Source organism: Calonectris borealis, chromosome 16 (assembly GCF_964195595.1).
Source record: "Calonectris borealis chromosome 16, bCalBor7.hap1.2, whole genome shotgun sequence".
NCBI lineage: Eukaryota > Metazoa > Chordata > Aves > Procellariiformes > Procellariidae > Calonectris > Calonectris borealis.
In genome coordinates this window covers 6142737-6169994 of record NC_134327.1, presented here as the reverse complement: position 1 = coordinate 6169994, position 27258 = coordinate 6142737, and the positions used below count along the sequence as shown (strand labels likewise).

General features: G+C 37.7%; 2 protein-coding genes across 8 annotated transcripts; one reads left to right on the top strand and one right to left on the bottom strand.

Annotated features, from left to right (window-relative positions):
• The first annotated feature begins 9 nt into the window (after positions 1-9).
• BFAR (bifunctional apoptosis regulator) lies at positions 10-15390 on the top strand. 7 transcript variants are annotated; one of them, XR_012676091.1, is made up of 10 exons: positions 4720-4874; positions 5873-6203; positions 7040-7241; positions 7626-7795; positions 8450-8594; positions 8847-9017; positions 9516-9718; positions 10626-10945; positions 13020-13197; positions 14659-15390. XR_012676091.1 is itself a non-coding variant. In XM_075165017.1 (8 exons), exons 2-8 carry the CDS (start codon positions 5938-5940, stop codon positions 10816-10818), a joined length of 1350 nt encoding a protein of 449 aa, XP_075021118.1. In that variant the 5' UTR covers positions 10-977; positions 5873-5937; the 3' UTR covers positions 10819-11587. The 7 variants fall into 7 exon arrangements, 5 of the variants coding, with proteins under 5 accessions (XP_075021118.1, XP_075021116.1, XP_075021117.1 ...); XR_012676092.1 differs by lacking the exon at positions 13020-13197; XM_075165017.1 differs by lacking the exons at positions 4720-4874; positions 13020-13197; positions 14659-15390 and adding an exon at positions 10-977 and having other exon boundaries at positions 10626-11587.
• LOC142089063 (phospholipase A2-like) lies at positions 11196-27172 on the bottom strand. The gene is made up of 4 exons (XM_075165018.1): positions 24620-27172; positions 18336-18501; positions 15471-15577; positions 11196-12848 (listed from the first exon to the last, which is right to left on the bottom strand). The coding sequence occupies exons 1-4, from the start codon at positions 25002-25004 to the stop codon at positions 12703-12705; spliced, it is 804 nt and encodes a 267-aa protein (XP_075021119.1). The 5' UTR covers positions 25005-27172; the 3' UTR covers positions 11196-12702.
• Positions 27173-27258: the final 86 nt, after the last annotated feature.

The following is a 27258-nucleotide window of genomic DNA, read 5'->3' as shown; positions in this document are numbered from 1 at the left end:
CTCCTGGGGCGGTGCCTGGCAGCGGGCGGGAGTCGATCTCTCGGCGTGCCGGGCGTTTGCTCGTACGCGCAGCCCCAGGCCCACCCTGCCTGGGCGGGGCGGCTGAGGAAGTGTTCCCGGAGGGAAGGGCTGTCCGCCTATGTGTGAACGGCAGCAGACCCGCCGCTGCTGCAGCGCGAGCTGTTAGGCCTGAGAAGTTCTCCTCAGCTGCCTGCCGCGTCGTGTAACGGCGGGGGAGGACAGCCTTGCCAGCCGCTGCGGAGCGGAAAAGCTGTAATAGGGCCGGCAGCGGAAAAGGAGCCCTAAAACAGCTATTTTTCTGTGCGGTGTTTTGAAATGTCACAGATGTTGGAAAACAAGGTCTTTGCCTTTCAGACCGGAAAGGCAGAATTAGCACCGGCGACAAAGAAGGGATGGGCATTTGCTGAGTAGGTACCAGGAGGATAGTGGAGAACCACTGCTGGTTATGCCTTAATGATGAAAAGTCCGGAGGAACTGGTAGGCTTGAAGTATTACAGAAGAAGCGTTTGTCTTCCTGTCAAAATGATAAAACCAGCACTTTCAAACATCGTTATAGAATAACTGTAAACAAAACTCAACGCCCTGCAAGATGTCCCTGACCTGTGCTGTGGAAGGAAACAACTGCCCAGGATATAAGGTGTTGCACAAGAGCAGAAAACAGAAGTTGTGGGCAATGACAGTATGCAGAGTTTAGCATATGTGCTGCGGGTTTAGAGTTTACACAGCAAATGAAGAATCTTTTCCAGAATTCCAGCAGAATGAAAACAAATGGAAAATTCTCCGTAAATTGGGACATAATTTCAGCATAGAGTGGAAGATACGGAATTATGCAGGACTGAGCGGAGAGAGCCTTTAAAGATTCTTCAAGATTAAGTTTTGCCTTTTCGGTATAAGCAATTTATTCTACATGCACTCCCAGCAAATCACCTATATGGTTAAATGGTGCTCAGTAAGAGGTTAGTTAAAGTAGTAGTAGAGACTCTTCTATTTTGTAGTAAATTGGCTGAAGCCTAAAATTTTCATGTTACTCCTCTATTATTTAAGAAATGCTCCTGCAGTTTCTAGTTAAAGTGCTCACGGCACTTTAAAGTGCTTGATGGCTGTTTCAGAAACCTGACATTTTTCCCCAAGTAGCTGACAAATCCAGGAATTCTTTGCTTCATTCACCTACGAACTCAAGCTAAAATGCAAGTAGAAATGTAAGATGCTGTAATAAAGTGCAGTTACTTAATAGGAATTGAAGTATTATGTGTTACAGATTAGACATTTTCTACTTCAACATATATGTATTATTACGTATTTAGAAGGAAAATTTGAAACACTTAAGTGAATCTTTTTGCGTTTCTGTTTTAGTTATTAAAAAAAAGTTATTTTTAACTTGGAAGGACAAAAAGTATAAAGAACTTGAATAGCAGGATTAAACCAGCGCAATTAGAGTTAGCATTGACTCTGGTGATAGTAGCTCCAAAAATATTTATGTGGTGCAATAATCTACACAACGAGTTAATACAGTTTTACCTTGGATATAGTGTTGTATGCTCTGGTTTTTTCTGGTGCCATCATCTTGGAAATGTGCCCTGCATATAGCATACAAAGTAATTTTTTACAATAACAGAAAAGTACTCGGCTGAATTAGGACAATTATCCATCGCAACCAATTTCTGTCTAGTTGATAGTAGTCAGATCTACCATGTGATACTAGACATCTTTTCTCTTTGAAGGTCTAATATCCAATTAATTCCCTCAGATTTACTTTTGTGTTGTTTTTTTTGGGTTGTTGGGTTTTTTTTAACTATTAGATGACTTCTGTTTGCATTTGCCACTATCATTACTAGTGTCCCAAACTGTACAACTAGAGCTTGAATAGGTGGGAGTACTTTGCCTTCCTTTTGCTTTCTGAGAAGATCTGATTTGGAGAAAAATCTAATTTTTGATGGTGCAGTTGACAGCCCAGGTGCCTCATTCTCTGGCTTTGCTCCTCTTTAGGAATAGTCTCCTCTTTACTGTCTTCTTGTATATAATATATTGCAATAAAAAGGGAATGCTATAATGTGTTAAGAAGAATTTAGAACTCTGATGATACTTATTGAAGTTTTAATCCCCATTATTGTGTAGTTTTCCTTAATTAGTTTTCTGCTTGCAATTGTATGTGTCAAGAAATGTTTCAGAGGACGTACATCTTTGCTTTTGTTTAATTTCAGAAGATAACATATTTGCCTGATTAATTAAGTACCTGCTTGGTTCTCTTCCATGTATATATTAAAGCAACTGCACTTATGAATATGTGGTTTGTAATCAGACTTCTCTCATCTTTTAAATGACACCAGAAAAGGTTGGCTGCTTTCCAAATTACTGGGTACTCTTGGGAGAGAGCAATACAAACAGCTTACAAGATTGCATTGCTTTTTTATACATGAAAGTTTTATAAACTAGAACAAAAAGGCTAAATTTCCACAACATCACATAAGTCTGCAGCACAGACTGTATCAAACACTTTTGTATGTTCTGTTACTTTACTGAACATCGAATGATGTTACTAACACACGAAAAAAAAACCTAGTAAAAAACTAGATTTTAGAACAGGGCCTAAATATTCTGGGCCACATTTTCGCCTCACATGTACTGAGGTAGATCTAGACAAACTTCCTCTAATCTAGAAGACATAGGTAGTTTAAGGATTTGCTGATTGGGACTTAACTTCAAATATTTAATTAAAACTACAAATAAACTTAAGTATGAGCTGGTTGGAAGATCTTTTCATAAAATAAGCCTTGGAAGCAAGCTTGTATGGATGTATCTGCTTGTCTGCACTTGTTCTGTGCTGCATGTGGAGTTTGAATTTGCACTTGACTAAAGCTGAAAACTGCTTTGGAATCCATAATCATTCCAATGATCCCTGAACTGTTATAGCTAGAATTTTGTGTTTAAAAAAATCTTGAAATGGCATGTACACTTGAGCATAAATGCCTGTTTATTCCATGTCAAGAGGAAATTTGTCTAGTACCTTTAATGTATTACTTTAAAGAAGGCCAGAATTGGATCTTGATTGTTCTGTCACAAACAGATCTGAGCAATAATATTGCAGTTTTGCTAACAGAACTCCACGTGCAAATGAAGAAGCAGTAACTGTTAAGTAAAACAGTGTGATATACAAATATTGGATCATTGCTCAAACAGTTGACGAACTTTTCAGCTACATGTTTTTCTGTCCCATAAGAAATCTGATTAGGATAGTTCTAAAGCAAACAAAACCAGAGCTATATATGTGTCAGCACAGTAATAATTGTCCTCTGGAGAAATCTGGATAATATGGGAGAGGAAACAATGGGAGACTATTATTTTCTTTATTGAAATAGGCTGGAAAAATTAAGAAGTTAATTATTTGGTTTTGGTAGCTCAAATGTCATTTAAACTGGACTTGCAGCTTGTATCAAACTGGAACAAGAACAAAATCTTTAAGAAAATGTCACTGTGTTGCACAGTGAAAAAATACATCTTTACAGTACTTTAAAAAAAATCACTCAATTTTCTTTGGACTGTAGTCAAAAAGAAATGCAGTAAGGGAACAGAGACTGATATAAATAATTGTAAATGTGTGTATATATAGATATACGCTCATGTGGTAAAAATAGTCTCTGTGTGAACCAATCTGGTGCAGTGTGCATTAGCATTGCAGTCAAACTAGCATCTAGAAGTCTAATTTACTTCTGCGATTGGACCTCTAGATCTTCACTTGTAAAATAAACTTTGAACAAAGTTCCTGTGAAGGACGATTACCTGGGTGTGTAGACATCCATTCAGCAAACGCGCCTCAATTCTCATGAATATGAAAGTGAGTGTATAAAGAAAAACGTGAGTTTAGTGGTGTTCCTAACCGGTGATTGTAAAACTTTGAAATACAACACTTAACGGTAAAAAACGGTAAAAAAGAAAATATAGACTGTATCGATAAGCTTGCTGCTGCCGCTCAGCAGAAGAGCAGACTGGCGTTACCCCTGCCAGAGAGCCCCTCTCATTTTGGAGCCTGCCGCAGGACCTGGGAGCGCAGTTTTCCTCCCGCAGCCCCAGGCAAGGGGGAGGCCGCTGGGAGCCAAACCCGCCCCCGCCGAGAGGATGCTCGCCCGCGTTTCCCGTGACGCGACGAGCGGTGGGAAGGGCCGCGGCAGCTGCGCGCCCCTCCCAGCCCCGGCGGCGCGGCGGCGCTAGGGCCGGGCGTGCCCCCGCGGGGCGGCGGCGGCGGCTGTGCGGAAGCGGCGCGGGGGCCGCTGTGCGCCGGGCCCGTGGCGGCCGGCGGGTGAGTGGGGCGGCGGGGCTGAGGCCCGGCTTCTTGCCTATGGCTGAGGCTGGGCACCGCGGAACCTTCGCCTGTGCTTGCTGCGCGGGGGTGCCTGAACGGTGGCGTTTCGCTGGGCTCCCCTCGCTGCTGGGAGCGTGGCAGGGGGTGAGCTGGTGGCGCCGGGCAGATGGGCCCTGCCTTGCCGGGGGGGGAGGAGACGACCGTCACGTCGCTGCAGGCCCGGGGCATCGGTGTCTCGGTTTTGGTAGCAGCGCAGCGGGGAGGAAGCAGGCTGAAGTCGAAAGAGGAGGCAGGACAGGAGCTAGTAAGCTTTCTACTTCTGCCCTTCTCTTATTTGGTGCAGAGACTGAGTCGTGAAATATTTTTGCACCCACAGAAGTCCCGTTGTCTCTCTCTTCCAGGAAAACTCGAAGAATGTTCTTAGGTGCAAAACCTTGTTTTTATTTCTCGTCTTGTAAGTGGAGTTTTAGGTTTTTCTTTTAGAAAGCCAACAGTCTTTGCTTTCCTGGGAAAAGACACGTTTGTAAGCAGTCTGAGGATCCTAGTTGCACTATTGGTTTGTATTTCTGTACTGCTTGTATTTTTTTATTCTTTACCGACTTGCATGCTTACCTCTTTGTGCTTCATCTGGATGTAAAGATGGTTACTTGGTAGTAAGCAGGAGCCACATAGTGGAAAGTGTAAGCATATTTTGGTTTGGTAGTGCCTGAGATGAAAATTGTATAGGTTTTGATAGCTTCTAACATACCATGACTGGTAAGTAAGTGAGTAAGTGATCTGGATCAGTGTTTTTCTTAAGAAACTAGATACAGCCATCTGAGAGAATATAGTAGGAATGTCAAACAAATAGGTTTATATTTTTGGTAAGCTTGGAACAATCTTAAACTCTTCTAATTTGTGCATTTTCTGAAATACTAGCAAAGAGTAATTACCAGTAAAGTTAATTCGGAGTTCAGTCCTTCGGTGAGATGGCAAGCAGATCAATCCAGATCAATCTTTTATAATTCTGAAGCATATGACTTTGTGGATTTAATTTTTTTTTTTGTTTTTAACATTGCCCAGCAATATCTAGCATTGACCTTTGTTAGCAATGTTTTATTCCATATGCTTGGAAGGAATAGTGATGGAGTAAATTAGATCATTACATTATACTGGTGTTTTATTTTTGGATTCTGTAATGGTATTTTCTAATGATGTTTCTTTTGATTGGTGTCTTTTGCTGAAACCGTGATTAAAGATCATCTGAAGTCATCTGAATCATAATTAGTGAGGTTTTTTGTTTCACTGTCATGTGTTATGTAACACAGGAAGAGAAAATATAGGGAGATTGAGCTCAGCTGTTTATACCTAGAATCTGGTTTTGATTGTAGTTTGCAATGAATATGTTGTTGAAAAAGTAGAAGATCATGTTTCATTTTGGGGAGAGCTAAGTTAGTTAAAAAGTTTAAAACCGTTAGAGCCACAAAAGAATTAAAATGATAAATTATACTGCTTGCAATTCTAAACTTCTATAGTAACTTTTTTCTTAATGACATTTATCTTCTTGCTTTGCAGAAGTAATGCTTTACCTGGTTTGAAGATCTAAGAGAGCTTTCTGTTTGCATAAGGCATAAAAGAAAATGGAAGAAGATGAGACTTTACAAGGTGAAACAGAGAGGGCAAAAGTTGAAACACGTGCTACTCCTGAGATTGGTCGGCAGGTATCAGTTAGTGAGTTCCTTTGCCACTGCTGTTATGACATTCTGGTCAATCCCACCACCCTGAACTGTGGGCATAGTTTCTGTAGACATTGCCTAGCCTTGTGGTGGGTATCGTCCAAGAAGAACGAATGCCCCGAATGCAGAGAAAAATGGGAGGGATTCCCCAAAGTCAACATCCTCCTCAGGTGAGTGTACTATGCCATTTTTGGATTTCTAAAACCACTGAAATTAATTGTCTGGTTTCTTCAGTTTGCTGCAGATTTTTGTATTTTGGTAATCTGAATTGTCGCAAGGACGTTTAAATCATGAAGTCTTTCATGTTCTGCACTTGTACTGAACGGTTCAAGCACATTTTGCTGCATAGAACTAAGGGGCGGGTTGATTGGCCTTGTTCTGGGTTTTGTGGGTTTTTTTTTTCCCTTTCTGGATTTTTTGGGGGATGGAGAGGAGGGATCCTTTTTTAGTATTGAGACACTTGCATCTTTTAATACAGCTGGTTGTTTTGTAATAACTGTAAGTTAGAATGATCTTTGATAATTGTGTAATTATTTCTGTAATAGGAATTATTTATAGGAAGAAATGTGATCTTATTGCTGAACAAAGCTAGAAATATCGATTTGCTGTCTTGAATTGCGCACAAGTTCTTGTGTTAATAATACTTTATCTTAGGTTAATAATATCTTAATAAATAGATAGTAGGCTTTTGTGTTGTCTTTTGCTTAGCATTTTTGAATAATCAAGGCTTGCCAGTAGCACACACAATTCTAGTTTTATATAAGAAATAAGCATTTTTTTTAATGTGATATTTTAACTTTCTCTATCTTTAGAAGCTAAGGAAAATGTTGTTTGGAAGTAATTGATTTAAGTTTAACTTTACTAACTATTAATAACTAATGTTTTCTTGCTTTCAAAGATGACAGTCTTTAGTAGGGGCTGGAAAACAAAAATCAAAAAATTCGTCCCTTTTCTGAATGTTCAGCCTCAATGGTTATAGTACAATGACAAATATTTTTCTCATTAGGGATGTTATTGAAAAGCTATTTTCTGATGCCATTGAACAAAGAAAAGAAGATATTCAACAAAACAGTGATGTAGCACGCAGCTTAGCAACCTTCCAAAAATATGGGAATGACCAGACCCCTACAGTTCTGAACACAGGAAGAATTAATCCTCGAGGAGGAGGGTTTTTCTCAGGCGTTCTGACAGCTTTAACTTGTGTAGCAGTAAGTTTCACCTGATTGGTTTTCCATATTTACTTCATTAAGCATGCAATCACATACACTTAAATTACATGCACATAAAAAAGATCATCAGCACGGAAGAGACTTCAGCTGAGCGGAGTAAATAAGGTAGTATTCAGAGTTGTCTGTCAGGAACTACAATTGCATTATACAGCAAACAAAAGTTAGGCAAATTGGGTAAAACTTCGAGATAATTTCTTATAACCTGAATATTCTAGGGTCCGTAAAATAGAAGATTCCACATGTCAAGCCCCTTAATGCATGTTTATTTGTATCATTAATATATTTGCTTTGCAGGTAAAGGATCTCTTTTTTTCTTTTTCTTTTTCTTTTTTTTTTTTTTTTTTTTTTAAATCTAACCTATAGGTAGTTCTACTTGGATATCACTGGAGTAGCAGAGAATTTGAAGAAGATCTTCTTGTCCACAAGCCTGTTGCTAAATGGACTGCTGAGGAAGTGATACTTTGGCTAGAGCAGCTAGGCCCATGGGCTTCACATTATAAAGAAAGATTTTTACTGGAGAAAGTGAATGGAAGGTGAGAGGCCAGCTGTCAAGAACAGCTGTCATTTGATTGGACTACTGGATAGCTTTCATTAGGGACAGTATATTGTGAAATGACTGCACTTCGTTCCATAGATTGTGGGAATATTCTGTTGAAGTATCAGAGTAAAATTCAGGGGAAGTTTTAACACTTGTAGTTGAAAACTTTAGTAGTAGATACTAAGCAAACTAACTGAAAATTTCCTAACTTTTTAAAATGCTGACAATGCAGACTGAAATGATACTGAAAGTAAAATTCTACTAATGTATTATCCACCCCTTCCACCTTTTCTTTCCTGTGAAAATATGCATATGCTATATGCATTGTTGCATTCCACCCAAGAGCTCTAGGTTTGATTTCGGGAGACCAGACTAGATCTGTGAAGTACTGAAGAACTGTATTCAATAATAGCCAACAAGCTGATAAATTTGCATGCTGAAAGCAGGCAAAAGAAAACTTGAAAAGAAGGATATTTAAAACCCAGGCTCTGAGATGCAGTTGATTCAGAACACTTGATATGGAATGTAATCCAAAAGGTGATAACTTCTATGAGTAGCTTATTGTTTCAGTATGTAATTGCTAATTTCTTAGTCGTATCTTTTTGGTGAAGAGGCACTGTTTACCTTCTGAATTCTTCTGCTTTTGTAGACTCCTTCTAACACTGACAGAGGAGGATTTCACGAAAGAGCCTTACAGTATAGAGAACAATAACCATAGAAAAGCTATTTTGGCAGAACTGGAATGTGTGAAAACTTTAGGTGTTAAACCACCACAGAACCTTTGGGAATATAAGGTAAATTTTATACAAAGTCTGTCATGTATATTAAGTATTTTTAAAATAACATCTCTAAAAGAAAGTTTTCTTAAAGCCAGGAGGAGTGTAAAGGTAGTAGAATTACCTTTTGAAAAACTGCTCAGTTTAATGAACTGTTGTATTTGAAAAAAGATCTTTTGAAAAATGATTGTCAGAAAAATCTAAGAACTGGTATGTCCCTTTCAGTTTATTTTTTCATTGTTTGAAACTTGTTAATTTGATACCTTTCAGGCAGTAAATCCAGGAAAATCACTCTTTCTTCTGTATGCACTGAAGAGTTCTCCAAGACTCAGTATGTTATACCTATATTTGTTTGATTACGCAGAAGCTTTCCTACCTTTCATCCACACAATTTGCCCTACGCAAGAAGATAAGTATGAAGATATTGTCACAAAACTACTAGTAAGTGTTCAAAACATTAAATACGCTACTTGCTTTAGTTACAAACGTTTTAAGACTAGCAGCATAAAACCACATGATGTAATTATTCACCATTTCATCTCTTTACAATACAACTTAAAAAAAAAAAAGTCCTACAAGCTAAGTGGTTCCTTAATTTTATTGTATGTGATCACCAGTGTTGTGACCATTACCTTTAATAAGATTGATTTAAGGCTTTTAAGACTTTAAATCTGTGAAACTGATTTTTTTGAAGTTCACATTACTATAGAAAGGCTGTATTTTAACAAACGACATTATAAGGTCTGTCTCTCATATTTTATTCTGATCTAATGGAGATTACTGGGTGATAGTATTATCTACCAGAAAGTATAGTAAAGATAAGTTACTGCTTTCAATGTATGAAAAAACAATTTTTCAACAAAAAAGTAGTGGAAATAAGCTAGTATTGTGTCTGTTTAATAGGAAATTGACCAACAGTCTTTTTATCCTAATTTACAGGACCTTAAAGATCCTTCTTGGAAACAGTGGAGAGAATTCATTGTGAAGTATTTATTTTTGCCATACCAGTTGATAGCTGAATTTGCTTGGGATTGGTTGGATATGCACTACTGGACATCAAGATTTATAATTGTAAATGCCATGTTGCTCTCTGTTCTGGAATTACTCTCCTTTTGGAGGCTCTGGTCAAGAAGAGAATTGAAGTAAGTCTTACTGAGCTTGTTGAAGAGGGTAGGAAGTACATGGCCTTATAAATAGAAAGTAAGAGTCTTACCATTTCACAGCTGCTCACTGAAATGTGTCTAACCACAACTCTGAGGTTAATAAGAACATGTGAATCTGAATCCGCATGTATACTAGTACTCACTCTTGAATATCTTTATTTCTGTGAATACTTGAAAGGGTTTCTTACAGCTGTTTTACTGATCAGATGTAGCAAATGCAGTAACGGTAATAAGTATGTTCTTAACCATTGGGTAAATATTAACTCTTACCTTGAGAATTGCCTTTTATGGTAACTGGTATTAGCTGTCAGCTGAGAACTAAATACATAAGAATTTTGTCATGATATGCTTACAATATAGTTATTAAAGGAGGAGTCCTCAGGATCATAAATAAGTTTAGTTACACTGATATTATTTTTCATAGGTGATGGAAATTGCTGTTTTCAGTTACTGCTTTAGCCTTAATTCAAGCATATTAATATTATTTCATAATTGCTGTGATCTTTCATTTATAGTTTTTAGAACTTGCATAGGAGGAATCCTTGTTTTGGTGTATACTGGGTTTTCACTTTCTCTGCCAGCAGCTAGAGGGCAGAGCACGTTCAAAAACGAACAGGGTATATGGAAAAAATCTATGACAAATCTGGAATTTGACCACTTAAACTTGCTGTGCTTTTTGTTCTGAATAAATTGACTTAATGCTTCCTCATATAAAATCTAGTGTTACTGTATTTTAAGAAAGTTTTTCTGGAGTGCAAAATGATGTTTTACTGGTACCTGAGTAAGTGCTAAATAGTTTGAGGCTGCAGCACATATTAGCTTTTCTTAGAATGGGTAAAAACAAAATGGAAAGTCCTTCTAAGCCTCTCCTTTTCCTTTTTCACAGGACTATTCCTCACCGAATGTGGAGACATTTCTGGAAAGTCTCAACCCAGGGTCTTTTTGTTGCCATTTTTTGGCCTTTTATTCCTCAGTTTGTCTGCAATTGTTTGTTTTACTGGGCCTTGTACTTTAACCCAATTATAAACATTGATCTTGTGGTTAAAGAAGTAAGGCGTCTGGAGACACAAGTGCAGTGACTGGAATTGGAACTTTTGAGCTGTTTAGCTTCTAAAAATGGATGTTTGAAATAAGCTTTGCTTCTTTATATATGTGGCAGTGAAAGTGGTGGATTATGTTAACTTAAACATACAAAAAAGCCTTAAGGTAAGTTACTCTTAAACCAGCTGATTCTAACTCTGAGGATGGGCTTTGTTATCTGAAAGGAATTTTCTATCGGAAAAAAAAATTACATTCCTAATTTAGCTATGTAAAAGTTACACAGTCATGTCACCCTATTTTTGATCAAATCAAACTTCTCCATTCTGTCTTGAGCATTCTGGTTATTCTCAAGCCTGCCTTAAAATCAGTGTCTTCTCAACAGCTACACTGATTTTATTTTTTTTTTTTTTTAAAAAATTCAAAATTTCTTACTCAGATCAGTTAGACTTCATCAATAGCTTCTTTAATGCTCTCCTCTTGAAGTCCGTTGCTAATTCTTAAATTCAGGGTTATCCCTTAAAAGGATTATTTTGGAAAAGTGACCTGACACTGTAATTACATCTTCATGCAATATAATGTGTGTATCCAGATCTGTGAGCTAATATTGACTGGAAAGTTATTTTGTATAAACAGGATTGCCATTTGTTAATGGATGGTTTTTGACTGAAGCAAAAGTTAGATTTTTTTCAAGAGTTTTGTCCCCTTGCATTCTACATTGTTTTGGGTTTATTTTTTTGATTTGTATCATTAATATGAACTTTAAATTTGCCTATGAATATTTTTTAAAATTAAAGACCTCTTTTGAAATCTTCGTCCTTCCTAAAGAAGTGTTGTTTTTTTTTTTTTTTTTTATATTGAAGTACTTGTCATTAGCTTTGACTTGTGTAAATTTGTTCTGTAGCCAGGCAGTTTTAAGTGAGGTGGATGAAAGCAGACATTAAACTCCTGGTTTTTAAACTGTTAAAATTGGCAGTTATGAAAAAGTGTATTATTCAGCAATTCATGTTACAGATTTCTCGTCCTAAAAGGTTTCAGAAAACTATGAAGTGACCCTAGCTAAAACCATCTTTACATCCTTATGAGGTATATACACTTCTGAACTTTGCAAACTCATGCTGTCCAAGATCAAGCACTTACAGGAAAGGCAGTTGATCCCAGTAACTGCTACTTTTTTCATGTATCTGTCTTGGTGATAGTTTGCATTTGCACTTTTAAATCTGGCTCTGAAGTTTTAAGGGTAGAACTTCTCCCTGTGCCTACAGGAAACTCAAGGTGTACGTAAAGTAAGGATCTTGAGCCATATCAAATGAACAACTTATTAGAAAACTGTATTTAAAAAGTAAATACTAGAAAAAAAGAATTGTATTAGGCAATTTTTAATACAGGTAGCACTACTTAAGGTGAATGAGATGCAAAAGTTAAATTAGGCTTCGTAATAAGTGTTTAATATGGATGAGAGAGTTCTTTGTGCTTACACTGTCACTTCATGCATTTCTTCCAGTCAGTTCAAAGTTAACAAATGTTAAGGTAAATGTTAGTGGAAGAGTTTGATTTGTATCTTGTAGCCAGTGGAGGGGGGATGAAAAGTTTACAGTGAATGATATTATGAATCTGAAAAACCTGTGAATGTGAATATAAACGAAATAATTTTAAGTCAGTTACTCCTTAAGCTTATAAACTCAAATTCCTATGTAGTCAATAAAAGCTTACACAGAACTAATGAACTTGCTTTTAGTCCATACATTGTAGAAGGTAAATAAGAGGATAAATGTTGACTTTGGTCATTCTGGGGTGAAGAGGCTCAGATGGCAGGAAGGAGGATCAGGAAAGGGGAAAATCATTTGTTGTCACTATCGCGACAAAAAAAAGTCATTTTAGATATAAATACATACAGAGTTTTCATAAAGACTGATGTTGTATACCTAATATCTACACAAAGGCTGAATCTCATCACACATAAAGTCTGGCCACAAAAGGTATTTTGTGTGATAGGGAGCTTTAGAAAAACATTTGGCAGCTTCACGGTCACATTCACATGCCATTTTTTGACATTTGTCTTCTAGCGATTCTGAAAGAAAACACAGTAAGTTTGATGTTAGTCTGAAGTAATTAAAAATACCAAATGGAATACCAAGAATTGCTACCTCATGTTCCATGTTTGCCATATAAATGGCTCTTATATTTCAAGTGCAGGAACTGTACTGAGCTTTAAGACTTACAGTTCTTTCATGTTCTTCAGGCAGACTTCTATGGACATCTCAGCAACAGAGAATATAGAAGCATGGTTTGGTTTAGCGACAGTTGGTAATCAGTGGAACTGTCTTGGAACTATATCCAATATAATTGGATAAAGACTTAAATACCCTTCTTCACCTTCTTTAAAGGAACGCTGATAACTGATTCCTCTTTAGAAAGTGGTATGTGACCCTCCCTGCCCGCCGTGTTGCTCTAGTGAAACTTGAGTTTGGGAAGATATTTTCCATTTCACATATGCTTTAGTCTACTAAAGGATGTAGCATTAAAATTATATATGTGAAATAAGGGATGCAAAGATGTTCCATGTTCAGCTTAAATCGCCCACCTCTTTTTATTAAGGCATTCAGTAAGAAGTCAGGTAAAGGCTGTTTAAGGATGATAAAATCCATGCCTGGCCATATTTGTTTATAATTCTAGTGTTGTAATTTAACAAATTTCTTGGCTTGAACGTTTCTTCCTGGCATGAACGTTTTCTTCTACAGCAATATATTTTGGTTTTATTGTGCCAACCCAGAAACGTGTGTGTTTTCTCTCTGCAACTGTCTGTAAACTGAAAAATCCTTGATATATTTTGTCTGAGTATTTAACATTTTGAAAGCTTAGCCAAATCTCTGTTTGAGATTTGTCTAGGAGCAGAACAAGTGTTCAGTTTTGTGAATGAACTCAAATTCTGCTATGAAATGGAAGTGTTCTTAATGTATATAAGTTGATGCTGCAGCTAGCTACCCTAAGAACTACTCAATAGCATGAATAGCATAAACAACGTGATAGGTTTAAAAAAAACCACATTAACTGAGAAGATCTGTTCCTTCTCTTGTTATTGCTTCAAACTTATCTTCTCCATGGTATGCCAGGCACTTTGTTTCAGCTTTGTTTCTTGATGAAACTGTCTACTATCTTGGCCAGTATTTTAAAATATTGTCAGCTTCTGGACTGGAACAGGAACAGAACCTTTACAGCCAAATATAGGTGGACTGTAACTTCACAGTTAATCACGTAGTTTGAGAGAGAAGACACTTAGTACTTCGGGAGCAGAGGAGGAAATGAGCAAGTAGAGATTCTGCATGAGGTAGACACTTGGGCAAAGTAAAGGTTGAACGAAAAGGAGGAAAGGAAATATTGTCAAAAACTTTCATATGATTTCAGGTCAGGCAAATTCTAAATTGAGTTATGAAATGAGAGGTTTTTGTGTTTTCTCTGAATGGGCTGCTGTGTTGCCTTTAAACTATGGTAGTCAGAAACTCAGACTCATTGTAAACAAGTTTATATAAAGGTCTGCATTTTTGTGGTGCAAATAATAACGAATTCTCAAGCTGATTTGCATTCTAGGTAGTAGCATAAAATTACATGCAAAGCAATGTTGACCTAGCACCTGATTTAAAAAAAAAAAAACCCAAAAGCAACAAAACCCAAAAAACTAACAACAACAAGAAAAAACCCTGCAAATTTTGGGGGCTTGTGAGACGTTGTAGATTCAAAAAGTCTTTGAAGTGTATTGGAAAATATTTGCTAAAACTTAGGGAGTTGTGAACAAATAATGTAAAAGAAATGCTACTTTTTCCTGTTAAATGTTTTTTGTTTGTTTCTTTGATATCTCTTTGTCCTTCTCTTTTATACTATAGCATGGCAAGTATATTACATTCATATTTTGGAGCAATCGAACAAAATTTATCAGGGTGTGGTCAGCCATCTGTTGCAGCTTGTACTCTAATTATGTAAATATTTTCAAATCAACATTTTATGGCTTGTGGACATGTTACTTCCATAAATAAACATACTCATCAAATATTTTATTACCTCAGTGTTTGAAATTGTAAATTGTAATTGAATTCATTCATAAATTGCAGCCACGATCAGTGGTAAGTATGCCAAAAACTTGTCCATCATAAATGGTGTGAAATATTTTCTGCTAAGTATAAAAATACAGCTTTTTAAACAGTTGTAATTTTCTCGCCTCCTGTTTGTAGTTGCTCTCTAGTTGGAGACCTGCAGGGAGTAGCATAACATGGTTCCTCAACATACATAAATGCCGAATAAAAAGAGGGGGTTTTTTGGTAGTGTTTTCTGAAAGGGTAGTAGAAGCTTGTAGATCAGATTTTTTTTGCTTATGTATGTCAGTAGGTGGGGATTAAGAAGAAGAAACTGCATTCAGTTGGTTGGCATAGCTGTGCTTTCTGGACGCACAGCTTACCCTGGCAAAAAAGTCACAAAAGGAAGGATGGTGAAATAAGAATTTTACAGTTAATTAAGAAAATGTCTTTCTATGAAGTCAGTGAGACAATCAGTAGAAGTAAAAAAACAAAAAACAAAAACAAAAAAACAAAATAAAAAAAACCCAAAAACAAACAAAAAAACCCAAAAAACCCACAACAAACCAAACCAAAAAAAAAACCCAAATCCCCCGACCAACCAAAAACTAGAACTGTTCACTTACCACACACAGCAGCATTGTCTTCACATTCCCAGTGGTAACTTTCTATCTTCGGGTGACAACCTGCTCGTTCTGCCTTACCATAGCAGCAGTCATGGTTAAAGCAGCACCTGAGAGTAACAGAAATGGGCTTGCCTTAATTCATACTGGATGTTTTTTATTAGCATGTTTCTACAGGCTGTGAAATAATAAAAGTCAACATACGCGAATGTACAGTTACCTGCTCAGGACTCAAAGCAAGGTACTTGTTTAATAGATCACCTGGAAAAAATTAGTATTCTTTCATGTAATTAATGATGAGGAAAATGTCTGATAACATTGATCTAGTTGAACTTCCTTATAGATGAAAATACAAGGAATCTTTAAAGCATTCTCAGTTTTAAACACAGTAAACTTTTATGTGGGTATGCTTCCCTCCTAGCCCCTTCCAAGAAAAAGATTAAATGCTAGAATAGTCTGTCAGATAATGAATGATCTATTTTTCTATTGTAACAGTTTCTAATAGGGAAGGGACAAGAAGATTTGTTAGGGCGTAGCATACTATCATAAATGTCATCTGTAGCAAAGTCCTTAGATGGTGGCAGAAAAGCTGAGAGCAGGTGAAATGTTCAGGAATAAATAGGCACAAGCGCTATTTAATGCCGTAATATAACTAAAGCTGTTTGCTCAGTATCATGAGAAAATTTGGAAAATTGCCCAAAATGATGATTTCAAAATTGTCCTTGTCATAAATGGGACAAGGAATTCATAGACTTTCTATCACATGTGGAACTGAACAGTAGAGGTAAGCATTAATGGCATATTTTAATGCTTGAAAAAAAAATTACTCTTCTCGCGTAGAGTCATTGCAAGCCCAGAATAGCAAGTGGGGAAGGTAAAAAGGATCTGAAATTAGTTAGCTTGTAAGTTTTTGCTGCAAACTAACTATACTACTTTTTTTTTTTTTTTTTTGGACTCAGTGGAAGAACAGGATAGATCTGCGAGCTCTTTGCATTTAGTCATTCAGTTTCCTCCTGGTAGCCTAAAACCATCATATTATAGTAGACACATGATGTTTAGATGGTGTTTAGATTGCCTGAGGAATTTGTGTCTGCAATAGAAAAAGTTAATGCTGTGAGCTCTCACTTGCAATTACTGTTCTTTCCTATGCTTATTAAATAATTACTTGGTAATTCCACATGAATCTCCATTTAAAGATCCTGCAGTACGTAACAGTTTAACAGCACATGCCCATGAAGTAGCTCAATACATCCATTTCATGCGTAGAAATTAAAAAAAAAAAAAAAGACTTCTAGTGAGTCTTTGTAGCAGTACTAAGGTAAATAAACCAGGAAATACGGCTTCTTTTACCATAGTGCAGTCTATCTTCATGTGTTTACAAAAATTTTTAGAATTACTTTAGTCCTCTTCTAAGCATTTCAAATAAAAATAGATACTTAAGGATTTTGCATTTTATCTTAGCAATATATGATTGTCTCCATTTTAAAGTTTATAAGTGGCAGGCAAACATCTAAATTGCAATAACTACTACTTGAATAATTCCATTACAGACATTCTTACTTCAGATTAAGTATTTCTGTATTATCACTTAACTAGTTTTCAGGCATAATTCTGAATACAAACAGCCCACAATGTGGCTCCAAACTTTAAGAAATCAAACTTGGTAAGAATGTTTGTCTCTACATTCAATTGGTGCAATTCTTGATTTTGTTCAAATGCAGTAAAGTACGTACACTCACTTCTGGCTTGTTCTTAACATTCTGTAGCTATTAAAACCCAGACCACAAATAGCTAACCATGTTTTGCGAAGAAGCAGCTTCTTGCTACTGTGGCACTTCTACAAAGTGAAAAAATGGCCTACAATGAAAGATTGGCAAACTGCAGGTTCTCCATCATTATCTTTAGGTATACAGATGATTAGAACTAATAATAGTCCCTTCTTTTTGTATGTGTTCCCAGTCATTAAAGTAGCAACTAAAAAATTGTCTTTAAAGTAGCAGATTACACATCCAAAACCTTGAAATATATAGGCAAAGATTCTAAGAGTTTTAAGTCTAATCACGACTAGAATCTTTATGCAAAAAAACCCAAACCAAACCAAACCAAAAAAAACAGATTTGAACTTTCCATATATTCCACCCTAAATGTGAGTATCAGACATTTGTTTTTCTTTTAATTTACAATACATGTCTCATACGTCAGAACTTAAGATGTCGCATACGGTGGGGAAATGTATCATTATAATGATAAACTTGAAAATATAAAATCTTTATTTAACTACTGTAACCAGAAAATCATCTTCCTGTCAGCTAATGCTCAATTATAAATAAAATTGATGCTGAGATTTAGTAATAAACACAAAAGTCTGCTTTTAGAATTATTTTAGTAACAATTCATAATTCCTTTTATTCAAAAGTTATTTTTCAACAGGTTGAATTTTGCATAATTTTCTGTGTATTATTTTGAATACTAATAAAATGAGATGGATGGCAGTAGAATCAAAAGATTTTTCAATTGCAATTTTTTTTTAATTTTAATTTATATAGGTAGCTTGAATGTTTGAGCTTTAAAGCTTCTCCAAGAAGACTTTAGTTCTTCAGCTCTTGGCCAAACAGCAACAGCAAAGAAGCTCAATTGTACTGTGAATCCAATATTAATGCAATGAGAGTTTGATTTGAAGGCAAGTAAGACTCACGTAGATCTACAGTAACACAATTTTCATGCTTCAGAGTTTCTTAGCAGTCTGAGATGTGTTTAAACTTGGTTCCCTCACTGATGTTAAATAAGCCTAATTCATATTTTAGTCCTTTTACTCTGTCATCTGCATACATTCAGCACTTAATCACTCAGATAAATAGTTACTCTTACCAGTCTACTCTGTCCTTGGGCCATCCTCTTCCTCCCAGACCACAATAGCATCCATAGCGTAGGTAGGCAAAAGGAGATCGTCCTGTAGTACATCTAATGGCTCCGGCTAATTCAAGAATTCCTCTTCGATTTCTAAAATGGGCTTCCCCAAAAGTGCCTTTATAAACTGTAGAAGAAAAACTCTTTATTTTTTATTGAATCAAACATGCAGGTATAAAACGTGTTGGGTTTTTTTTTACACTTTGATAACGAATGTCAGTACTTGAAAATAATACAGTTTTCTTTTTGACACTTTGAGGCCACACTGCTTGACCCAGTCCCTGTTTACCCCAATCTGTAGTGAGCAGAATACTGAACATTCTGAATAGCTGCAGTGGTTTCCTCCCATCAAGGCAGCATACAATGGCAGACTGCAGTCTAAAACTGGCAAGGCTGGCATGTGTTCTGTGGTCTAGCTCCACTAATCCGCTAAGATTAGATGCCCTAAGCGTTGCAGTATTTTCTCCTTATCATAACATGCAATTTTGCCCATGTTATTTTATAGAATATAATGCTTTACATTTGAACAAATATGTTCCCTATGATGGGGTTCTGCTTTTCCTCATTTTTAGACAAAGAAGCCAAGTAACTGGCAGGGGTGGTGGGGTGGGTGTAGAGCAGGGAAACGGGCAGGTGCTTGACGTCATTTCCAGGGAAATTAGAAGAAGTGTTGCTTTTTTTTGTTTGTTTCTTTCATTTTGTTTGAGTTTTGTTGTTGTTGTTTAAGGGATTCTCACCATTATTTCTCCAGAACAACACTGTATTTAGGAACTTTATTTTAACTATCCCATGTCAGTATTAAAGCAGTAGGTCCAGGGCAGCAGATAAATGTTGAGACACCAGATGACTTTTTTTAGGGCTTCATGACATCCTTCAGGTTGAGCTAATGCATCAAAGACCCTGCATGGTAATAGGCAGCTTGCAGTGCAGGCTCCAAGCTATTTGCAGCAATTTTTAAGAAGTTGGATGAGTACAAAACAAATTAGTGGAAGGCTGCTGATTTAGAGTTGTCTTAGTAATTAAACTGATGATTTATTTTGGTATGAGAAGTTTATAAACCTTAACTCCCCGTACTGGATACAGATTGGGAAAGACATTAAGCTTTAATAACTGGTAATATCTGTGAGAGAGACAGCAGAAAAAATATTTAGACTTTGTCATTGAAGGCTTTGATATTTATTTTCCTACAGAATAACTATATGATTGTACAGTTTGTATATAATCTATATAATTATAATAGACTAGCTAATAGACTAATCTAGTATAATAGATTATATGTTTAACTATAATCAGTTAATGGAAGATCTGCCAGCAAAATATTGTTCCCAGCACAACTTGAAATGCATGGGATGCTGGTGACCTCCAGCACTTGTAATTGCAGGAAACAAAGGGATTTAAACACCTCATGAAATCACCTCACTAAGAAATACAATTGGTTTGTATGTGAGAACAGTAAAAAAAAGCTTTAGAAAGAATGTTTGTAGCTAATCCTTACTTACGAAAATAGCTAGGCTTCCTAAAACAGTATTTAGGACGTTTCTGACTGGCCACTAGTCCCAGATCTTGTTCCCTCCTGCTTTGTGGGCTTTGTGATCTAGGGAGAGAAGAGGATGTTGAAACAATAATGCTTAAACTTGGATATGCATCTTTGGCTATTGATTAAAAGCAATCACATCTTGAGGAGTTTAAAAAAGCTTCCTTGGCTATGTAGTCACTTGCAGTTTCATTTAAAAATTGTTTCATTGGCACTAAAACTTCCTGCTAAGATAGTGAATAGTATCTATTGTGTCATTGGCTCCCATTCCAGGATATTACCTGCTCTTTAGTTATATAGGTTTTGCGGTAAAAAGATCCTTCACGCTTTCCCAAAGGGTCCATAAGGTGTACTGGGTGGACTCTTTGGAACCTGTAGTTCTAGGTGTCAAAATAACAGTTACGTTGTGGAACTGACACGTGATCATCTCCCATTCCGTTGCAGGTCTGAATATATGTTTCAGTTCTGGGTAGCAGAAGCATCCATTTGAGTATAACCAGATTCTTATCTTTACGAAGTGTTGAAAGTGTTATCTTCACTGTCAGTACAGGTTCAGTAAATTCCCAGCTGAAAAAAAACTGCAATAAGGCTGCAGCATTACAAATGACAACTACTTATACTCTTAAATGTTCGGTAAGATTTGGCTAGACTCTTGTAGCTAGCCAGTAATGTCTGAAGAGGAACTATGTTAGAAGTTAATGGCAAAGCTGGGTTTGCTCTGCATGGTGTTACGTGATTCTGAAAAAATCCCTGAAGAATTTTTACATTGTGTCTCAGTTCCAGGCAAGTGGGGAGGGATGGTGTAGGAGAGCTACAAAACAAGAAGAGGAAACTAAGAATTTCCAAGTCATATTTCTGGCTGCATAAGAGAATTGTTTGATAACTTTGGACAAATCTCAGTCCCTTGCGTTAAATCCATGTAAAGTAGAAGTGATGAACTGTCTACTCCTGGAGGAGCTCAGGTATAAATCTTTAAAATGTGCCATGTAAGTTAAAGAAAAGGACGTGAACTTTTTATCCTTGCAATTTATTTGTGTTACAGCATCTGGACATCCAGGCATAAACCAAGACTGTATGGTACTGTAGATACCCTGAACATGACCGCAGGAAAAGTCTCTGCCCCGACAGCTTTGTAACCTGAGTTTAATAAAAGCAACGGAAGACCATCCCAGAACGCATAGAACTATGGAAACAATAAGAGTATCAGTATGATGATGGTAGTGTTAGTATATTAGCAACATAATAAAATTTCCAAAGTATTTTATCAGAACTTCTGTGGAATACAGTCAGAATGAAGTGACATTCTGTGTATTTCCAAATGTTTCATGATTAAGGTATGATCTTCTGTGTGGTTTTGTTTGTTTTTATGAAGACTTCTCATTTATATATAGGTTTGATCATACATTCCTGAAAGAGTAGTGTCATCCCTCTATGTCTAATCTGTTTTTTGTTTTTGTCATGCAGATTGTGTGCAGCTCTATCAAACACAATATTGTGGGTGGGGAAAAAGGGAGGGAACCAGATTGTGTTTATTTTAATTCCATTGCTTTATAATGTGTATGAAAAAAAAATCAAAACCACATTGTTTTGATATCTAGAGGTCACAGGAAATAAGTACAACTAAGTGTACAAAAATAATTTACAGTTAGACAATTTGAGTCTAGTCTTGTTATAGCTGTTAATATTCTCATAGTATTTAATTCCAGTGTTTATTGCATAATAGGAATTGGAACTTGGGTGTGCCCAAAGTTTCAACTGTTCTCGTTCTTGAAAGAAAACTTTAAAGACAAGATGTTTGGGAGAGGAAAAAAAAACTTAGAAGAGATTAGTCCATTAGCAAACTCAGATTTAACTGGATGTGATGTAGCTGCTTTAAAAGTATAGGTTGAAGGGAAACCAAAACCATACCAATCCGAAGGCTACTTTAGGCACCATAAAATAGCAGATGGGAAAGAAAAAACCCCAAACAAATCTATGCAGTTGTCTGTGATTGTAATTAATAAGCCAGAGACATCAAAAACCATGAGGTGACTTTCTGAAGACTAAAATTAAATAAATACTGAAGACAGCCTGAGAGAAAGTAACAGCAAGTAATCACATTATATTTGTGTTGTGCTTGATTTCAAAACTGTAATTCCTGTTGCCCAAATCAGAGCCCTGCCATGTTTGGAGAGTTTGAACTTCATCATACTGTCTTGGTTTGTTGCCTGTATAAGCTCTTGAGAGTTCAGATTGTGCTAAATGCTGTACATTATTATGTCTTTGCAAGATGTTTTTCACTATACCTTCCTAGTCTCCTTTTTTCCTAGTTTTCTGAATAGCTTACAATAGTATTTAAAAATCCAGTCCCTTAAATTTCCATATGCATAGAGGAAAAAAAAAAAAATTTTAGAAACACATTAATTTTTCGTGAAAGGTCCTATTTCCCATAACATTTTACTCTTTGCAATGGGCACAATGCAAACATAATAATTATTTTTGCAGATACATAATTATATTTTTATTGAGATGCACAGCTTTGCATAATTATGATACATAACTACATTAATCGTTAGCATCTAATACAGTCTATGATGTTTTGTGGGGTTTAAAAGAAATTTTAAGCCATTCTTTCAAAGACTGAGGCTACAGAAACATTTTTTGATGTTAAATATGTGTAAGATTTCCTATACTGATATTTCCTTTGTACAGTCACAGTGCTCCAGTAGTTCAGAACTTGAAACTTGGGAATAAGCAGACTTTCTGGTGCATCTCCAAGACCTTGCCAGAAGTGGAAACCTTTGAACTGTATGCATTATAGAAACTTTTTTTTTCCCCCTTAGATTTTTTCCTCTTGTTTCGTAAGCCATCAGGAATGGCCTTTTTCGCCTCATTTTGTTGCCGACTACTGATGTGCTATCTCCACAAACTCACGTCAGTTTTTTTAAAGGATAAATTTGCCTGCTTTGATACTGTGGACCAAGCATTGAGAAACAGGTAAATTGCATTTCCCTTCCTCCTCCCTGCCTACGGAATGGGTGATTGTGATGCCTGACTCAGAGCTATCGGACCGAAGCCAGGCTCTCTGTAATGATCACTCTAGGCTGGCAGAAGCAGCGAAACAGTCTTTCATAGCTTTCCTTAATGTTCTTGCTGAGGTTTGTGCCGTGCAAAGGATGAAGTCTGGAGGATGATCAAAATGCAGAAGGAGTAATAGGGGCATGCTGAGGTCAGGAAGTAGAATTGGGGCAGTGAGCTTGGTGGTACCTTAAGTTGGCCCCATTATGCAAGCATCTTACCTTATGGTCTTTAATCATGCGATTGCCTTTTTTCCCCACCCCCAAACCCTGATTCATTCTGTGCACAGAATTTGTTACAAGAATTAATTGAGGCTCTTGTCTTTAGTATCCTTCTATTTGCAAAATTTGGTTTGGTGAATTTGCAAGCTGTGTAGGAATGTATAAAAAAATGCAAGAAGACAAAAGAGAATCTCTTAATTAAGGCAGCTGAGTGCTATTCTGGAAAACTGGATTTTGTCCTTACAGCTGTCACAAAGGTTCAGCATGATGTAAGTTTAATCACTTTAGAACAATGCCTATCGATGTTTACTAATAGTACGCTCCCAGCCTGCTCAATATCCTGGGGTTGGAGTACCAAACTACTCAGTGAGAGCTAGGCTTTTAGTAGTTGAAATTCCACGTAATTTTAAGTAGTCGTAGGTAAAATAGAATTCTAATGTGTCACCACGGGAACGCAAAATTAGTGGATGCTTTTCTGTGTCAGCCCACCTACCTGTCTGAAAAAGAGGGATGATAATATAGTTTCACAGAAGTGTCAAAGAAATAAGTACATTCAGATACTATACTGATTAATACCTCAGAAAACCTATGAGGAAATGGACTGTAAATCATTACAACTAGTCTTTAATACTGCTTAATAAATAGAACATAGGAGACAAAAAAATAATTAAATACTTGCAAAGTGAGTAGTCGGCTATGCTCAGGTATGAGGCAGGGGTCCTTTAATTACATTCTCACATCATAACTTATTCATAAAGACTGACTCATTCTTTTAGAATAACCCAGTTATAGTTTTGTAGGCAATCTGAGTTCTAGCAGTTCCTAGCTTTTGAACTGAGATAGCTCTCTCTAATAGCCACAAGAAGAGCGTGGGCAAATGCATTGGCTTTGTAGAAAGATTATTATTACACATGCAATCTGCAATCTGATCTTAAATACTGAACTTTTTAACACACTTGCACATTACTGATGAACTTTAAAAAAGTAATGCGAGACCCTCCAGCAAAACTCCCCTGTTGCACATGGAAGTTGAGAAACGGATGGGCTGTCAGTGCAGCTACAGCCGTCACCCGGCATCTCGGTATTTTCCGTTTGGGTGAGTTACACTCAAGTTACGCCCAAGCGCGTTAGACAATCTTTCAAAGTACGTCTTTTCAAAGTGTGAAGGTATTCACCTGCCACGATCACTTCTCCTAACGCTCTTTCCTCCCCCCCTTCTTCTGCCCCCCAGACGCCTCCAAGCCCCATCCCTCAGGGCACGGAGCGCCCGGAGAAGGGCGAGCGCGTCCCGCAGGGGCGGCCCGGGAGGGCGCTGCCGGACGGGCGCTTCCCCGCGCGAAGGACCGGTCCCCCGTGCACCGCTCCTCCGGCGCCGGAGCCCCCGCCGGCCCCAGGCTGAGCCCCGGCGGTGGGCCCGCCGCGGCTCTACTCACCGGCCGCCAGCAGCAGCAGCAGCAGCAGGGGCGGCCGCAGGGGCAGCGCCGGGCGGCGGGGTCCCATGGGCAGCGCGGCGGGCCGGTCTGCGCAGCTCCCGCGGGCAGGCAGGGATGCGGGCTCCCGGCAGAAGCGCCTTGCTCCGGGAGCAGAGTGTGTAGGTGTGAGCCAGAGCAGCTGCGTGCCGGCTATAAAAGGCTGCTTTCTGCCCCGAGTCAGGTCCCCCGGAGCCAGAGCTGAAGACCACGCTCCCCTGTCCGTCTGCCCAGAAGGGAGGAGCTGCCGCTGGAAGACCTGGGGAGAGCTGGGACCTGTCACTCGGGCAGCGAAGCGCCGGGCTGACACAGTCAGTTGTCTGCTGGCCCCTGATGAGGGAGCCTCCATTCCGCTCCTCCGGGACTGTTCTGCTCTGGTAGCTATAATTTCTCTTTGAATTACAGCACTACCTAGATAAATTAATCTAGATCTGAAGAGTTAAGACGACAGTGAACTTTGTTGCAAGTTATTCTAGTGGTTAATTATAACCAGTGCTGAATATATGCGCTGTACCTGTAGTCAGAATTTGTCAAACTTCAACTCCTTTTCTTGGAGGACTAAAGAACGAGCTCCTAAACTGCTTATGGTTATTTGTAGCTTGATCAAAATAACTTTTTAACCTTCCTTCAACCAAAATAGAGTCTTATACCGAGTATTTTTTTGTACAAACTCTTGTATTACTTTGTAAAACCTACAGCTAGGTGCCATAATGCAATCACAGTTTCATTGCCCCTCTCAACACACAGACAATACCGCTTGCCTTTATGTGATTTTCTTCCTTGCTCATACGTTCCAAGTATATCATCAGACCTTTTATTATTGCACTGAAAGCAGTGCATTTCCTGTGAGTTGTTCAGCCAGGACCCCTGAAATTTTGGGTATTGATTTTGTGTGTGTGTGTTTTGTTTTGTTTTCTTCTTTTTTTTTTTTTTTTTGGCATTATTATATTCTAGGATATTACCCCCATTGGATTCCACTGAGGCCTACACTGCTAGGATAAGGGAGGAGAGGTAAAACCAAAGTTTTTTACAGCACTTACCAAGAGCTTGTTCTTGCTCATGTCATCTCCATCATTGCAGAGCAGCTGGTAGGGTTTTTTGTAGTGAATGGTATTTTCATCAAAGAAATAAAATGTTTTTTCATGTGCATACTGAAGGATAATTCTACTTTTGCATTAAAATGCTCTGATTTCTGTGTTATATCATTCCTCTTTAATCAGAAGAGAAGTAGAAAATCGTATGTGGTCTGATTCCAAAAGACAAAAAGCATGCACAGACAGATCGGCTTTGTTTTTGTTATGCTCTCATTAATCCATGCTCTACTAAATGTTTGTGTTGGCACCGAAGTTAGGGTAGCGTGGGATAAATGTGGAAGTACGTTAATTTAAGGTAGGATTTGATATGCCTTTGTACACCTGATACGCCTTTGTGCAACTACATGCGGAACACCAGAAATGGTACGTTAGCCTGGTCAAAACTGTGCATGGTGCTTGAACACGCAGAAGGTATCATGGTATGCCCTTGACAAACCACAAGAAAGCAGGGTTTCCAGCTCGAGAGCTTGTATTCTGCAAAGAGACGAAAAGTTGTTGGAGGCTTGCTGTGTGACTGTGACTTCCTGCTGATGGATACCAAGTAGCTCCTGATACAATGTGCTAGGATACGCTGCCAGCTAGTCTTTCTACCCCTCTCTTTTGGGTCTTACAAACATAGTGGACCACAGCTACCCCTGTGTTTCCCAACAGAGATGGACTAGGATACTAGCGAAACAGGATCTGTGGCAACCATAAATGTTGTCAATGACCCTGAGAAGTCTTGGTAATGGAAAAGTCAAAATAGAAAACCCATCTATTTGGGATAGATTTTAAAAAAAAAAATTTTTTTAAGGTTTTGTTGCTACTGCCATCAACTGGGTCAAAGCAATTTTCCTATTACTCATGGAGTCACATCGCTAATTACTGTTACTCTATTTTCGTACTGTCACTTATACTGCATTTGTTTACCGACTCTTCCGGTCAATAAGTCACACCTATTAGAACGTTTTAATAGTGTTCAACAGCAGTTTAGTAAAACTTCCAGTTGAACAGTATCCCATCCAGCATACCATTGGATATGACAATGAAAACAGTATCCAGGGGAGCAACATTTACATTTCATGTGTGTTCTTCAGGAGACTGACTGATGCAATGTGTTAGTGCACTTGATGTTGGATTAGTGCAGTTGATACGTTTTTCTCTGAAGGAAGAAAAGTAATCTTAACACCATTGAAAAATCCAGTGAGGCTGAAATGTTCAGACTACAGCTGCTTCTATCAGAAAGCAGACAAAGATGTGAAGTGACAAAAACTATATGAAGTGATGAAGTAAGGAATGGAAGTCAGGAGTTCTATTTCCTATGAGTTGTAGTAAAAGTTCAAAGAAGAACATCTAGTGAAATTGGGGCGGGGAGAGAGAAATCTGATAGAAGGAAATACTTTTATTGAGGGGGAGTTAGGTTGTCCAGTTAATTGCTATGGCATATGGCTAAGAAACTACACTAGTAACAGATTGGAAGTTAATATGGATAACGATATAGTGATTTTTTTTTACTAATTTGAAATTCCC

What these genes read in the sequence shown, in the direction of transcription:
- LOC142089063 (XM_075165018.1), bottom strand. Translation starts at nt 25,004, where the DNA reads ATGGAGGCTCCCTCATCAGGGGCCAGCAGACAACTGACTGTGTCAGCC. An exon ending in GCTGCTGCTGCTGGCGGCCG is followed by an intron (nt 18,502 to 24,619) that starts GTGAGTAGAGCC and finishes TTTCTTCTACAG; the next exon opens with TTTATAAAGGCACTTTTGGG. An exon ending in AGACAATGCTGCTGTGTGTG is followed by an intron (nt 12,849 to 15,470) that starts GTAAGTGAACAG and finishes GTTTTCTTTCAG; the next exon opens with AATCGCTAGAAGACAAATGT.
- BFAR (XM_075165017.1), top strand. Translation starts at nt 5,938, where the DNA reads ATGGAAGAAGATGAGACTTTACAAGGTGAAACAGAGAGGGCAAAAGTT. An exon ending in CAGCTTTAACTTGTGTAGCA is followed by an intron (nt 7,242 to 7,625) that starts GTAAGTTTCACC and finishes TCTAACCTATAG; the next exon opens with GTAGTTCTACTTGGATATCA. An exon ending in CTGGAGAAAGTGAATGGAAG is followed by an intron (nt 7,796 to 8,449) that starts GTGAGAGGCCAG and finishes CTGCTTTTGTAG; the next exon opens with ACTCCTTCTAACACTGACAG.